Source organism: Strongylocentrotus purpuratus, unplaced genomic scaffold, assembly GCF_000002235.5.
Source record: "Strongylocentrotus purpuratus isolate Spur 01 unplaced genomic scaffold, Spur_5.0 spur5_scaffold_20, whole genome shotgun sequence".
Classification (NCBI taxonomy): Eukaryota; Metazoa; Echinodermata; class Echinoidea; order Camarodonta; family Strongylocentrotidae; genus Strongylocentrotus; species Strongylocentrotus purpuratus.
In genome coordinates this window covers 20,143,394-20,157,630 of record NW_022145606.1, presented here as the reverse complement: position 1 = coordinate 20,157,630, position 14,237 = coordinate 20,143,394, and the positions used below count along the sequence as shown (strand labels likewise).

At 39.6% G+C, this 14,237-nt stretch overlaps 1 protein-coding gene across 1 annotated transcript; it reads left to right on the top strand.

Annotated features, from left to right (window-relative positions):
* The first annotated feature begins 1,685 nt into the window (after window positions 1-1,685).
* On the top strand, window positions 1,686-3,482 carry LOC105446153. Its single transcript, XM_011682588.2, has one exon. The coding sequence runs from the start codon at window positions 1,686-1,688 to the stop codon at window positions 3,480-3,482; it is 1,797 nt and encodes a 598-aa protein (XP_011680890.2).
* The last annotated feature ends 10,755 nt before the right edge of the window (window positions 3,483-14,237 follow it).

The following is a 14,237-nucleotide window of genomic DNA, read 5'->3' as shown; positions in this document are numbered from 1 at the left end:
AATCATAAATATCTTGATAATCAGACTTCTAAAAGTCATGGGGTTCCTGACTAACCTAAAAGTTTATAATTATCATTGTAGCATGAGCTAAATCCAGGATTTTTTCTTCTTCAGAATCTAAGACAAAGTTACCGGATCCCTTCAATAACTGCTAGTTAAAATTCGGGAAAATACAAGTATTATAGTCGTCTCTCTCGAAGTCGTCGAAGCAAATATAAAGTCACATCGGTACGCGAAGGAAGAAAAAAAAATCGCCAACCAACCGACATTATACATGTCACATTTATATAGTACACGAGGATCGAGCGAGAATACCGAAACAGCTGACCCGACACAGCAACAAATCTATGCGTATCTTTCTTGCTCCCTCGACAGACGATATGATTCCACTCAATAGCCCCCCCCCCCTTTCTCTCTTACTCCCACCCCTCCCTTTTCATGCTCTTACCCCCTTTGTCTCCTCGATGCCCCCCCCTCCATTTCTTTCCCCCTATTTTCCTTCTTTTTTTTCTTGTTTCCCCTTTTTCCTTTATTTTCCTTTTCTTTTTCTTTCCCTCCCATTTTATCATACTCCCCAACGGCAGTGCAGTTTTGTCGACAATATCCAGGTAGCTGGGGCTGTCCCCCCCCCCACCCATACACACCCCCGCTAGCGACACACCTGCTTACAGTGCCGTGACTCGTTTTTCTATGAAAATTTTCTGCTCATAAATTCCCTCAACGTTAGACAATAGAATACTGCTCTATAAAACTGTGACCGTACACTTGTTGATATATTATATTGGTTTTAATCTGTTCGTATGTAATAATAATGTGAGTATGGGGTTGTTAACGATAATATTATAACACCTTTTCCTTGCAGCTATAAAGTGTTGCACACATTGCCTCACATGTTCCAATCACTTGATATTATCACTTATCAAGAACACTGTTATAAAAACACGCATACGATCCTTAACCTATGTTAACAATTACATAAACTTGTCAATTTTGCTATAGATCATTCGTTGTTGTCAATTTTAATAATTTGTACAAATAATTCTACAAAATTATAAATGTGATTTTGTCTTATCAATTGAAAGCCTGCACAAAGTACCGATAAATTGAGCAATGTATATGTTATATCAATTACGAACACTACGAAATATCAAATCAATATATATAAATTTACTCTCAATGCATTTTTTTAAAACATGGAGGTTATTTATTTTTGTTTTCAAGACCTTCAAGTGTTTGATTAAATAATTACGACCTTTGTTTATCAATTTTAAAGAAATTTCACGGGAGGAAATACACTTATTTATTAATATTCTTGTTAAAAATGTGCATGAGACTATTTAACTAAATGAGATCACTGTATTAAATCTAGTATTCTCTTCTTTTTGCTTTATCCCTCCCTTCCTCCCTTTCCTTTGATCCCCTCTTTTATTCCCTTCCTTATCCCTTTTTCACCCTATTTTTCTCCCTCCCTTCGTGGTTCCCCCATCCCTCATGGCCTTGCTTTTTCTCTCCCCCTTCCTTCCCCTTCTGTCTATCCACCCCAACCATCTAACCCCTATTTCCACAAAAACGCACCCCCTCCTCTCTCTCTCTCTCTCTCTCTCCCACGTCTACCTCTACCTATCTGTCTCTCTTTCTTTCTCTTTTGAGAATTGTTCTTTCTACAGGTCAATACTCTGATCAGGATGGCGGCCAACTTCAGCTCTGCACAACACATCTGTGATGGAGAGAACTGTCAATCAATCACAGATGTGACGTACTACGTGAAGGAGAAGAAGAACCTCTGTGACGACTGCGCCTTTAAAGAGGAGTGCATCAGAAAAGCAAGAAAGGGTAGGCCCAATCTGTATTGTGAGAAGCATGATGGTGAAAAAATCAAACTGTATTGTAAAACACACGGTGTAGCAGTATGTCAATTGTGCGCAATGATAGATCATCAGCAGCCTTGTTTGCTACAGGATATAGAGGGCGCCATCATGGACATAAGAGCAAAACTAAACATTCTAAAAGAAAAGGCAAAGGACAAATTAGAGTTTTGTCGAGTTTATGGAGATCAGATTCATCAGTGTAGGACAGACACCGACACCCATCTACAAGCTTTGAAAGATGAAGTAGATTCGGTAATCAATGAGGCCATCCAAACGGACAAAGAGAAGGAGGATGTTGCTAAAATCAACCAGGAGATTGATGAGAAGAATCAAAAACTTCGCGAGGAGATTCAAAAAATCAATGAGAATATTCGAAAGAACGATGAGGAGAGAGAGAAGCAAATTGAATTAAACCGTTCATATGCAGAGAAAAGACGAGAACCAATCGACAATAAACAACATGTTCTTCAAACAGACATTAAGAACATCGCTGAAGAGAAAGAAAGAAAGATTGGTGAGTTGGAGAACACATTGCAAAATGACATAAAAAACACAAAGACTACAATACAGACACTCGATACAGTACTCGAAAATGATAAAAATGTCGTCAAAGACGGTCATCGTGTGAAAACATCAGTGAGTGATGAATTAAAGAAGCCATTGAACGAGGGTGAGTTGAAACAAATTACTGGGGCCATATCAGGTGTGAGGTTTGTGAAGGGTGCTGGGATACAGAAGTATGATGGGAGGATTGATGGATATGATGGGGAGTGGAAGCTCATTGATACAATCAATATTAAAGATAAATTACCAACCATTGTAGGATGCATAGATGAATGCAATGTGATCATCACAGATAGAGTATTGGGTAGGCAGCATACATACATGTTAGATATGAATACTAAAATCAGCCAGAGAGTGATCACCGGGATCGATACATCATGGGTTGCCTCCTGTGCATTACTGAATGATGGCAAGGTAGTATGCAGTAAATACCGTAAAGGGTATACAGGGGACAGTCTGACTGGGTACATCGGTGTTTATGACAGACAATGGAAGCATATCAATGACGTCACCATACCAAGAAACACCACGCTTCCTGTCACATCGGTGAATGTAGCTGTTGACCAGGATGGGATGATCATCGCTGGTGAGTGGGGTGAGTCTAAGATGTACGTCGTCAACCCAGCTGATGGTAAGATCATGAATACCATCACATGTAAACAAGATATAGAGATGCACGATGTGCTATCATCAGGTCACATCGTCGCTCGATCCTTGCTAGCAGATCACAGATTGTTCATCATCGACAGAGAGGGTGCGCAAAGGGAAATCCCCCACAATGGCGTCATCCTGAATGCCTGCATCGATTATATGACAGACGACATCTACGTCGTGACATCAGATGATGAGAGGATGACGTGTGTGATTGATCAGGTGATGAGTGGGAGTGATGTGAAGAAGAGAAGAGTGGCATCATTTCCTCTATCAACAGAACAAGAGAATGAGGGTGATTGCCTTGACGAATCTCGGGTGATGATGACATCATCGGGAAAAATGATTGCTAGCGATGGAGAAAACATTCTTGTATTCAAAAACAGATTTACCCTCTAAGTCGAATCGTGTTTGAATACTTTTTTCCATGTTCACTACGTTATCACACGGTATTTAAATAAACATGTGATACGACTATTATTACTAGCATCCCAATAATTACATGTAGATCTCAATAAATGTGTAATAAAATATACCTGCACGGTCGCTCATAACGTTGGAATTTTTTTTTTTACCCCAATTTATGGTATTATTTTGACAATTATTATTTCTAATACATCTAGATAATAGTATACATTCTCATATTTTATTGAATAATAATGTGCCAGTGTTTGTTTTGCGTTACTGCTAAAGCATGTGTATGATATTATACTTATCAACTAGGGGACCTACGCCCTTATGACAGTAATGAGGATTAATGCCTCGCAAAAGGGCAATAACATAGCACATCGACAAGGTTTTACTGACGTACGTTATCACTAGCTCTTTCATTGGAACCCTCGTACTATCATGTCCTATTGACTTTTGAAAGTTTACCCACCATAATTTGGTAAAAATAGGTCGCCAGCTCGCCATTGCCTATATAACACACGTGCAACAAGCCGAACTTTGGACGCAATTGCGATCACTTACTCTTTTTTCATATTCCAACAACAAAAAACAAAACAACAAAAAGCCAGGGGGCCCGGGTCCGTCGGAAAGATTTGTAAGATTCAACATTGTTGATTTTATAATCTTGCTCATTATGAAACATTCAAACGTTTGATTTGTAATTTTGTTAAGTTGCCCAGACAAATCTTATAATATGAAAATAAATTAAATTCTTGCTATCTAACACAAGGGCATTAGAAGTGATTTCCTCCCAGTTCATTCTGGGGTACCACAGGATTTAATTTTGGGCCCGGTACTATTTTGTATGCACATTAGTGACATATGTGATCTAGCCTTGCATTCAAATACTAATATTTTTTTTGTACGCAGATGATACTGCCCTTTTCCCCTCTGGTTATGAAGTACAAGCTGTTTAAACCCGGTTACAAAACCACATACTAGTTGTATGTGAATGGATGAATGAAAATGGACTAGTTGTTAACACAGACAAAACTAAAGTTATGTTATTTTCAAGTCGAAGGAAGAAGAATCCAGTCAAATTACAGATACAAATGGGTGGTTAACTTATAGAAAATGTAACGAAATTTAAATATCTGAGTGTTATTGTAAATCAGAACTTAGATTGGTATTCCCATGTCAATGATGTTGTTAAAAGGATTATGAACTCGCTCATATGTATGCGTAGGATTAAGCACTGTTTGACAAAACGTGTATATACTCATTTATACTATTTCGTAATTCTTCCTCACATTGATTGTGTTCAACCGGGTTTGGGGATCACTGAAAATGAAAGATTTAAAGCGACTACAGAAATGTCAAAACAAATATTGTCGTTTAGTATTAGATGCAAGTTATTATACGCATGTATAATCTATGTTAAATTTTTAAGTATTTGTATGTGTATTGTAAACTCTAAGAAAAAAGGGTGCCAAAAAGGGGTGCAAAATAAGAGTTTGGACCCTTTACATAAAAATGAACCCTATTTAAGGAAAAGGGGTTCAAAAAAGGGTGCAATTTCAGATTTTGCACCCTTCCCACAAAAATGAACCATATCGAACAAAAAAGGGTGCAAAATAAAAGTTTGCATATTGCATGCATAATTATGATTACTTTCCACGTGTTCACATAAAAAAAACATTTATCATGATTTGTTAATCAAATTATGACAATGCACATCAATTTCGTGATTTGTATTTTCCTTTGGCAATCAATAACCAATATATTATTTTGTCTGATCATGTTACAATTACATTCACATTTTAGCAATAGATATATTGATAATATGATTACTAACCGAGAAACATCATGCATGTTTAATATGTATTTGTGTACGAGCAAAATTTGCAGTATTCCTCGATGATCGGTGCAGGATTGCACCTTTTACAGGGTGCAGGATTGAACCCCTAAAAGTGCTGCTATTGCATCGGTTTGCACCCCTAATGGAGCAGGATTGAACCATTAAGGGTACTAACATGTCTCCTAAAAGGTGCATCGGTTTGCACCCTCTTAAAGGGTGCAGGATTGAACCCATAAAGGTGCTGCTAGTGTTGCATCGGTTTGCACCCATAAAGGTGCAATAATAAACCATACATGGTACAATTTCCCCTAAAAGGTTCAATTTGGCACCCTTTTAAAGGTTGCAGGACTGCACCTTTAAAAAGGGTGCAGGATTTAACCCCTAAAGGTGCTGATATTGTTGAATCGGTTTGCACCCCTAAAGGTGCATATTTGCACCATTTTTTCTCAGTGTGTAAGATATTTGAAATGTAATTTGTTTGTTACAGCACGGCTCCCTTGGAAAGCAGGCCTTGCGGCTTGAATGGGATCACCCTGCTTTTTTTAAAGAAGACATGAATAAATAACTCACAGCATGTACATAGCTGTAAAATACCGAGTTTTTCTCAAATTTAATTTGTTGATTTTTCATTTTGCTTTGAGGCATTGTAATATATTCATGTATCCAAAAAGTATATTTGATAAAATGGATAATATAACAACTAGAAAGGCCAAAGTCTAATTATCAATCAAAACAGTATTTACATTACAAGTGTGCTCGCTTATTATTTGCTCATAGCTCAAAAGTATTTGTGAGTTTCGACACTGTCGATTTTATATTTGTTATATGAGATTATGTTAATTGTTGATATGTTGTGTGATAGAACAGATACTGCATTATACTGAGTATTTGTTAGATTCAAACTGTCGATTGTTCATTGGCTATATGTCATGCTGATTAATATAAGTATCCGACCAGTATATTTAATAGAACAATAAGTAGTTTGCCTAGTATCCTTATCTAGTTTTACAGACAAAATGCTAAGTAATGATTACATATCTTCATATTGTGGCATTAAAATAATGAAATAAGTTACAAAGATTCATCATCCCACACACTCACAACTTCTACAAAGCTGCATTATACTAAGTATTTGTATCATTCATTTGGTTGATTTTCTGTTTCGGTATGTGACATGTTGACATATATGTATCCAACAGGTATAATGAATAATATTAAGTAAATTACATGGCGAGTGCCATAAAAATAAAACATTTGTAAGATTCAACACTGTTTATTTCATACCTTTGCCATGGGAAATGGCAATCTTTGATATAGTTTGATAAAACAGACAGTAGAATGGAATACGTGTAAAGATGCACCTATGATTAATAGGCCTATTGATATTAATTTATTCACACAGAGCAACGGAGCACATCTTTTGTCAACGCTCATGCGCTGTATGTTTATTGGTTTTCTTTTATTTGTCTACATGCCATATTCATACACCGTATGCAGCCATGAGTGAGACACTCCGATAGAATTTTGGCGAATGTGTGTCAAGTGAGCATCAGTTTGACGTGGGATGGCATACACATAGACGCCATTTTGATTGACACCTAATGCTAGGAGTCCACTGGTCCGGCGCCAGTTGGTGCCAGTTTGCGCCAAAGATTATGTGATTGGCGCGTAGTGGCTCGCTGTGGCGGCGAATTAATGTCCGTTCGGCATGTGTCGCCAAGTGGGATAAACTGGGTGCCATATGGCGTGCGCCAAATGCCACCCGGCTTGCTCCAAAATGTTGCGCCAGTTTGCGCCAGCTCGCGCCATTACACGGCCATTTGATTCCAAAATTCACCCTGTTGGCGCCATTCGCGCCAACAGACGGCTACTTTGCGCCACTTGGTGATTAGTTTGTGCCAAAGGTCGCCAAATTGGTTTGAACTTGCCGCCGCTTGGCGCTGCTTGCCGACTATATAAATACCGGCCATCTGAACCGGCCACCTGGTTCAGACCCTCATCAGCTGCTGTATGAACAACATCTCTACTAAATATTTACAATTTTGATATGTCTGAGGCTTTTGATAATGTTGGAGTGATGATGCTGCTCCATCAGAAGATGATGAGAGATGCTGAGGTGGCCACTGCCTATCAACTTATGCTGGCCAATCCTGAAGAAGAAGAGCCTCCTAAGAAGAAAAGGAAGCACAACTGGTGGTTTAGACCCATGCTCCACCCACAGTTGAGGGCCGAACGTGGACAGTACCACACTTTGATCGAAGAGTTGAGGGAGAATGACAGGAGGAAGTTCAAGAACTACACCAGGGTGTCCCCAAAGATGTTTGATGACCTGTTGGTCAGGCTTACACCCCACTTGCAGAAGAAGGACACCCACTTCGGGAAGGCCATTCCCCCTGCTCTCATGTACGTTGTTCGTCTTCCTGCGCCATCTGGCCACTGGGGCCACCTATGCCGAGCTGTCTTACAACTTCCGAGAGGGCAAGGAAACCATCCAGAAGTTTGTTCCTGATGTAGCCAGATCGATAGTGGATGAGTATGCTGCAGAAGTCATCTCCCTCCCCACAACCAATGAAGGCTGGCTTGAGGTTGCAGGTGATTTTGAAGCCAGATGGAATCTTCCTCACTGTCTGGGAGCCTATGATGGAAAGCACATCCATCTCCAGAAGCCCAACAAATCAGGCAGCCTTTACTTCAACTACGAGCAGTTCTTCTCGGTTGTCCTGATGGCTCTGGTAGATTCAAAGTACCAGTTCATGTGGATCGATGTGGGTGGGGTTGGCCATCAGTCTGATGCCCAGATCTACAACAACAGTGAACTGAAGGAGTGCATTGAAGCTGGCACTTTAGGCATCCCAGATCCAGCTCCTCTTCCCCCATGATGATGAAGAGCACCCTATGCCGTACTTCTTCGTGGGAGACGATGCCTTCGCCATGAGGACGGACATGATGAAGCCCTATGGCCGTCGTAACATGGTCCAACAGCAGAAGATCTTCAACTACAGGCTGTCCAGGGCAAGGCGTGTGGTTGAAAATGCCATTGGCATTCTGGCTCTGTGGTTCCAGTGCTTCCTTGGCCAGATGAGACAGGAACCAGACACAGTCCGCCTGCTCGTTTAAGCTGCCGTCATGCTGAACAACCTCATCAGGAAGCGCTATCAGGCACTGGACGTCCGCATGTTGGACCAGGAGGATGCCCAGCACAACCTCATCCCTGGAGCTTGGAGAACTGCCGCCATCACTGTGAGAAAGTACTGTGAAGCCGCCCTGCTTTTATAGGCGGCAAGTGGCGCCGAATGACGGGCAACCAGGTGGCATTTGGCGCGAAGTAGTCACCAATCGGGTGCCGTTTGGCTCGCGTAGTGGCGCAAACAAGGTGCCCCTTGGCTCCAAGTGGCGCCATGTGGCGCGAAATCTCATTGGCGCAACTTGGCGCGCGCCATTACATTCCAGTGGATTCCAATAGGCGGATTGTTTGCGCCAAAGGGCGATATGTTCGCGCCATTTGGTGCCACTTGGCGGACACTTGGCGCTGATTGCTCGATGCAAGTGGCGCGACGAAAATTTTAAACATTTTGAAATTTTCTTGCCGCCACATTCAAATTTGGCGCCATTACGGGCCACCACGAGCCAGTTGGGAGGCAGTTTGAGCCACTACACGCCACTAGGCACCTTATTGGCGACACTAGGCGCCACAGTAAATTGCATTGGCGCAAACTGGCACCAACTGGCGCCGGCCCAGTGGACTCCTAGCATTATATTTCAAGAGATTGAATGAATTGTTCTTCTTCAGACAGCTTCAATTATGAAAGGAGCATTTAGATGAACAACTTTCTTTCTGACTTCACATTACGGAGGTTAAAATCGCAAGAAACTGGTTATTAAGGTAAGCTGTACATTGTATGTAGGTCATTTGACTGTGAACAAGTTTGGTGTCATAAAAGGAAGTGAATAAGAAATAGTGAACGAAAAATAGGTGACTATGTAATGAAGAAGAAACAGGTGTATGCATGATGTGTGGGTTAAATTTGTCTTGTCTGGAAGAAGACAGATGAGAATACAAAGTAAAAGTCCACCTATATGAAAGTTTTAAGATAGATTAGGGCCAACAACATGAACATAAAAGTTATCGATATCTTCTTTTGTATGTCCCTTTTTTTTTCGTCCTTTCTCTATTTCTCACTGCCCGGATTTAGTCATAGTTCTGGCAGTATGCCTCTCGAATATAGCTTTGTTTATTGTATTTTATATCGTAATGAAAATTATGCTATTACAACCTGTCTTTTTTCATGTTCTTTATTTCTTGATGATTTCACTAAATATATTGTATTGCTCGCTTGCTCACAATATATAAAATCCAAAGTATATTTTCGGGCAAGAGGCTTTGACTCGAAAATATGCCTATACGTCTATGTGTACGCAGGATGAATAACTAATACTTTGAATAATGTTGTAATATGGTGAAGTAAAACGAAGAAACAAAGACTCTTAGAAGGAACTTTAGATGGAAAGTTGTGGGTTTGTTATAATATTTTTAGAGGGGAAAGGGTATTGACAGGACTGGTATAGTGTGAAATAAAGCGATAACAGGGGAGTAGGACATAGAGGGGAAGAGATAAAGAAGGGAGAGAGAGAGAGGGTGGGGGAGAAAGGAATTAATAGAGAAAAGAGAGAAGGGGGACAGGGAGAGAATAAGAGAGGGGCATACAGAAAGTGGATATGGAATGAAAGAGAGAGAGAGAGAAAGAGGAGGCAGAGACAACGTATAACATGAATTGTAACGGGTTAAGACAATTACACCGTTGCAGCATATGGGTCCAGCCAATGAGGGGGCATCTTGGAAATATGGGATAAAAAGGAGAGAGGGAGGGGCGCAAAATGCACTTAGGGTACATGTCATTAAGCTAAACGTCCATGCATGTAATTCTCAAATATTAGTGACAATCCTGAAATGAGTTGAAAATCGAATACTCAAGGAACACTAGTGCAAGAGATAAAATCACAAACAAGCACTACACACGACTTTAGTGAAAGAAAGAGAAATATTGATTTTAAGCCGAATCAAACAGATACTGTACTTTAAATTATTATTCATATTCAACTGATCTGCAACTTCTGTTCCACAGCGAAGGCCTTGCATGAGCCAAGATTCTCTCAACTCATGTTGTAATCAGCATGAAAGAACACCTAATCGAGATTTTGAATAGAGTTTTATGATCTTTCTAGCCCTTATAAACACATTGATCTAATGAATATATTCCTTTTACCTAGGATACAAAGTCATGTTACTGAGATATTACTCTAAAGAACTTGTCTTAAAGATGAAGCTGAGTTCTGGTCATGCGATTGCATTGTGAAAGAAACGGTGTGGAATCAAACAGAAAAGGTTGATCATCTAACATATAATAATTTGTGTGTATTGCAAGGTTCTGGAATCATCAAAATTATAAGAAATTTGGCCAGGTCTAGGTAAAGTTACAAACACTGTACACAAAAAATGTATGTGGGACTACAAGAACACGTGGCGTAAAAAAATACCCCCGAGTTTTACGATGGTACATGACATATTTAGAATATGAAGGCATTTGAAGAGCCATGCTTTTCAGGGAACTTGTCTCATCTGATGTTCTTCCACACTTGCATAAAAAAAATGATAAAGCTCACAAATTATTTGTCACCTCTTTCCAGAACTCAACCTTCTCCTTAATATAGCTGGTTAGTAACATGTAATAGTTCTTCCTAGCAAACTTTTATTTTGAGGGCGGGGAGGGGGGGGGGGGGGGTCGGGGTGGACAAGCATTCTCCAGTACCACTTCTATTACATTCAGGAGGAATACGAATGCTTTCATATGATGTTAGACTGCTTTGATTTATATTCTGTTCACAAATACGCCCGTGCACAAATGTTCGCGTACACCTTCATGCAAGAAGGCTGAAAAAACAAATCCGTTGGATTAGGTGGACGAGGAAATTTACAAAGAGCAATAGACCAAATCTTTTGTCAACGCTCAAACATTGTTTGTTGTGGATTTTTTTTTTCTCTACTTGCCATATGCATTCACCGTATGCAGCCATGAGTGGAAAATGTTGATAGATTTGTGGGCGAGTGTGTGCCAAGTGAGAATCAGTTCTATGATCGCGCTGCCAATCCTATAACTATGTAAACAACAAGATCAACACGTCAATTTCGCTCGAAGTATTATTAATTGTTTATTGTAATGCATATGGAAAACATATCAACATATATATTATTATTTCTAGTCAGGAGAATCATGTAAACGTGAACGGAGGGATACGATGCGTGTTCCCAAAATGTCAGGTAAAGGGGTACTTTTCACGCACCAAAGTCTGGCCCGTAGTACACACAAATCCGGCCCGTACCTTAAACACCGGACTTAAGGGGGGGGGGGGTGTTTTCAAAAGGAGGGAACATGCATGTGCGTACCCTAAATAAAAATACGTGGGGAAGGGGGTTCCAATCGATGTTGCGTTTAACAATGGTGTCACCATGTGATGATCACACCGGTGTCAAGCACTGCCCTGCTCCGGTGCGTTGCTTGAATGATTTCACAGTAAAACTCAGTGGAACTAGTACCCTGGATTACGAGCAAATATGACATTAGCACTTCGGTACTTTATGCTCAGTACTATTGAGAACCATAGACATTCATAGAGAGTTCGCAAAAATATGATTATGTAAAGACACTTTCAATTGCAGAATGTAAACATTGGTATTCATATATTGACATGACTTGAAAATCAAATACTCTAGGAACACTTGAGCAAGAGATAAAATACAATAAAAGAACTGTTCACAACTGTAGCGAAAGAAAGAGAAGTATTAATTTTAAGCCAAATCAAACAGATACTGTACTTAAAATTATTTTGTATACTTTAACTGATCTGCTACTTTTGTTCCACAGTGAAGGCCTTGCATTAGCAAAAGTTCTCTCTTCTCACGTTGACTTTAACATGAATGAACACGTAATCTAGAAATGATAGAGTTTCATGATCTTTCTTGCCCTCATGAACATATTTATCTAATCACTTAATCCTTTCACAGAGGATAGAATGGTAATACAAAGTCTTGGGACGGAAATACATCCCTGAAGAACTTTGTCTAACTACGGTTGGTTATCTGCATTGTATATAATTCTCCCTAGCGAAAAAAAAAAAAAAAAACGATTTGTTTCAAGGGGGTCGGCATAATCATACTTCTCCCCCCCCCCCCAACTCCACGTCCACAAACCCCTGTAACGCTTCTATAGCCATAACAAGGAACGTGAATGCATTCATCCCATGCTAGACTGATATGATTCATATTCATATTAATCTGTTCACAAAGACCAACGGACCACATCCTTTGTCAAAGCTCCTACATTATGTGTTTGGGGGAGGAATTTGTTTGCAAATTGTTGCCAAGTGAGCATCAGTTTGACGTGGAATGGTATACAAATAGACGCCATTTTGATTGGCGCCTGATACACATGTTACACGAGGTTGGATGAATTGTGCTTCTTCAAACAGTTTCAATCATAAAAAGAGCGTCTAGATGATCAGCTTTCTTTCTGACTTCACATTACGAAGATTTTAATTGCAACATACCGGTATTAAGGTGAGCTTTACGCTGCTTGTAATATAGGTCATTTTGCTGTGAAAATTTCGGTTTCATACAAGGAAGTTGATGAAACAGGGGTATTTATGCGGGATGCGGTATGTTTATCTTATCTGGAGGAAGAAATATGAGAATACATAGTTAAATTTGTGGATAGCAACCTGTCTTTTTTGTTCATTTGCTTTACTTCTCACAAAACTGATAAATCAGGATAATTCCTGGCAACGAAATGACTGATTCAAATGTTTTTCTCACTTTTTCACAATATTTTAAGAATATAGACGATATATTTGTTGGTGTTTGTTGGTGTGAGGCTTTCACCACCAACAAATGTCTATTTGTACAAGAATTGGAAAACAAATAATATGATGCATTTTGGATAATGGTGACGTGAAATAAAGAAACGAAGACACTCGGAGGGAAAATAAAGATGGAAAAGAAGTTTCAAGTTGCGGGTTCGTCAAAATATGTTAAGATGAGGTAGGGGTATTGACAGGGATAGTGTGAAAGGAAGTGACAACAAGGGAGTGGGAGATAGAGAGGAAGACAGAGAGGGAGAAAGAAATTGGGGAAGAAAGGAATTGATAGAGAAAAATAAAGAGAGAGAAGGGGAGAGAGGGAGAGAGAAAGTTGGGAAGAAAGGAACGATAGGAAAAGAGAGAGAAGGAGAGATAGAGAGAGAAAGAGAGCAGGAAGAGACAACAAATAACATATACTTATAATGATTTAATGTTTGCACTTTTATAGCATTGGTCCAGCCAATGAGGGGGCTTCGGTGAAATAGGAGGTGAAAAAGAAAGGTAAGGATGCGCAACACGCACTTATACATGCCATTTAAAGTTAAATGCCCATGCATGTAATTCTCAAATATGATTGCAGTAAGAATCTTGAAATGAGTTGAACAGCGAATACTCAAGGAACACCATTAGTGCAAAGAAATGAAATAACATACAAACACTACACACACACATGTAATTAAATAAAGAGAACAATTGATTTGAGCCAAATCAAACAGATACTAGGTTTACAAAATATTATTGACCAAAGTCAATAACACATGACAGGTATGAATAAACATCACCCCTCGCCCTCCATCCCTTTCAAAAAAGGTACTACTGTCACGGACAGGTGCCACGTTTGGGCCAAAGATAACACAGTCAATAACACCTTATCAAAACAAATATATACATCTATCTGAGATATCGATTTCGTTCTTTGAACTCCAAAATGATAAGCATATTTATTCATCGCTATATTTACAACGGCCAATATATCAAAATACATATACCTTATC

Coding starts and splice junctions, on each gene's coding strand:
- LOC105446153 (XM_011682588.2), top strand. CDS start 1,686: ATGGCGGCCAACTTCAGCTCTGCACAACACATCTGTGATGGAGAGAAC.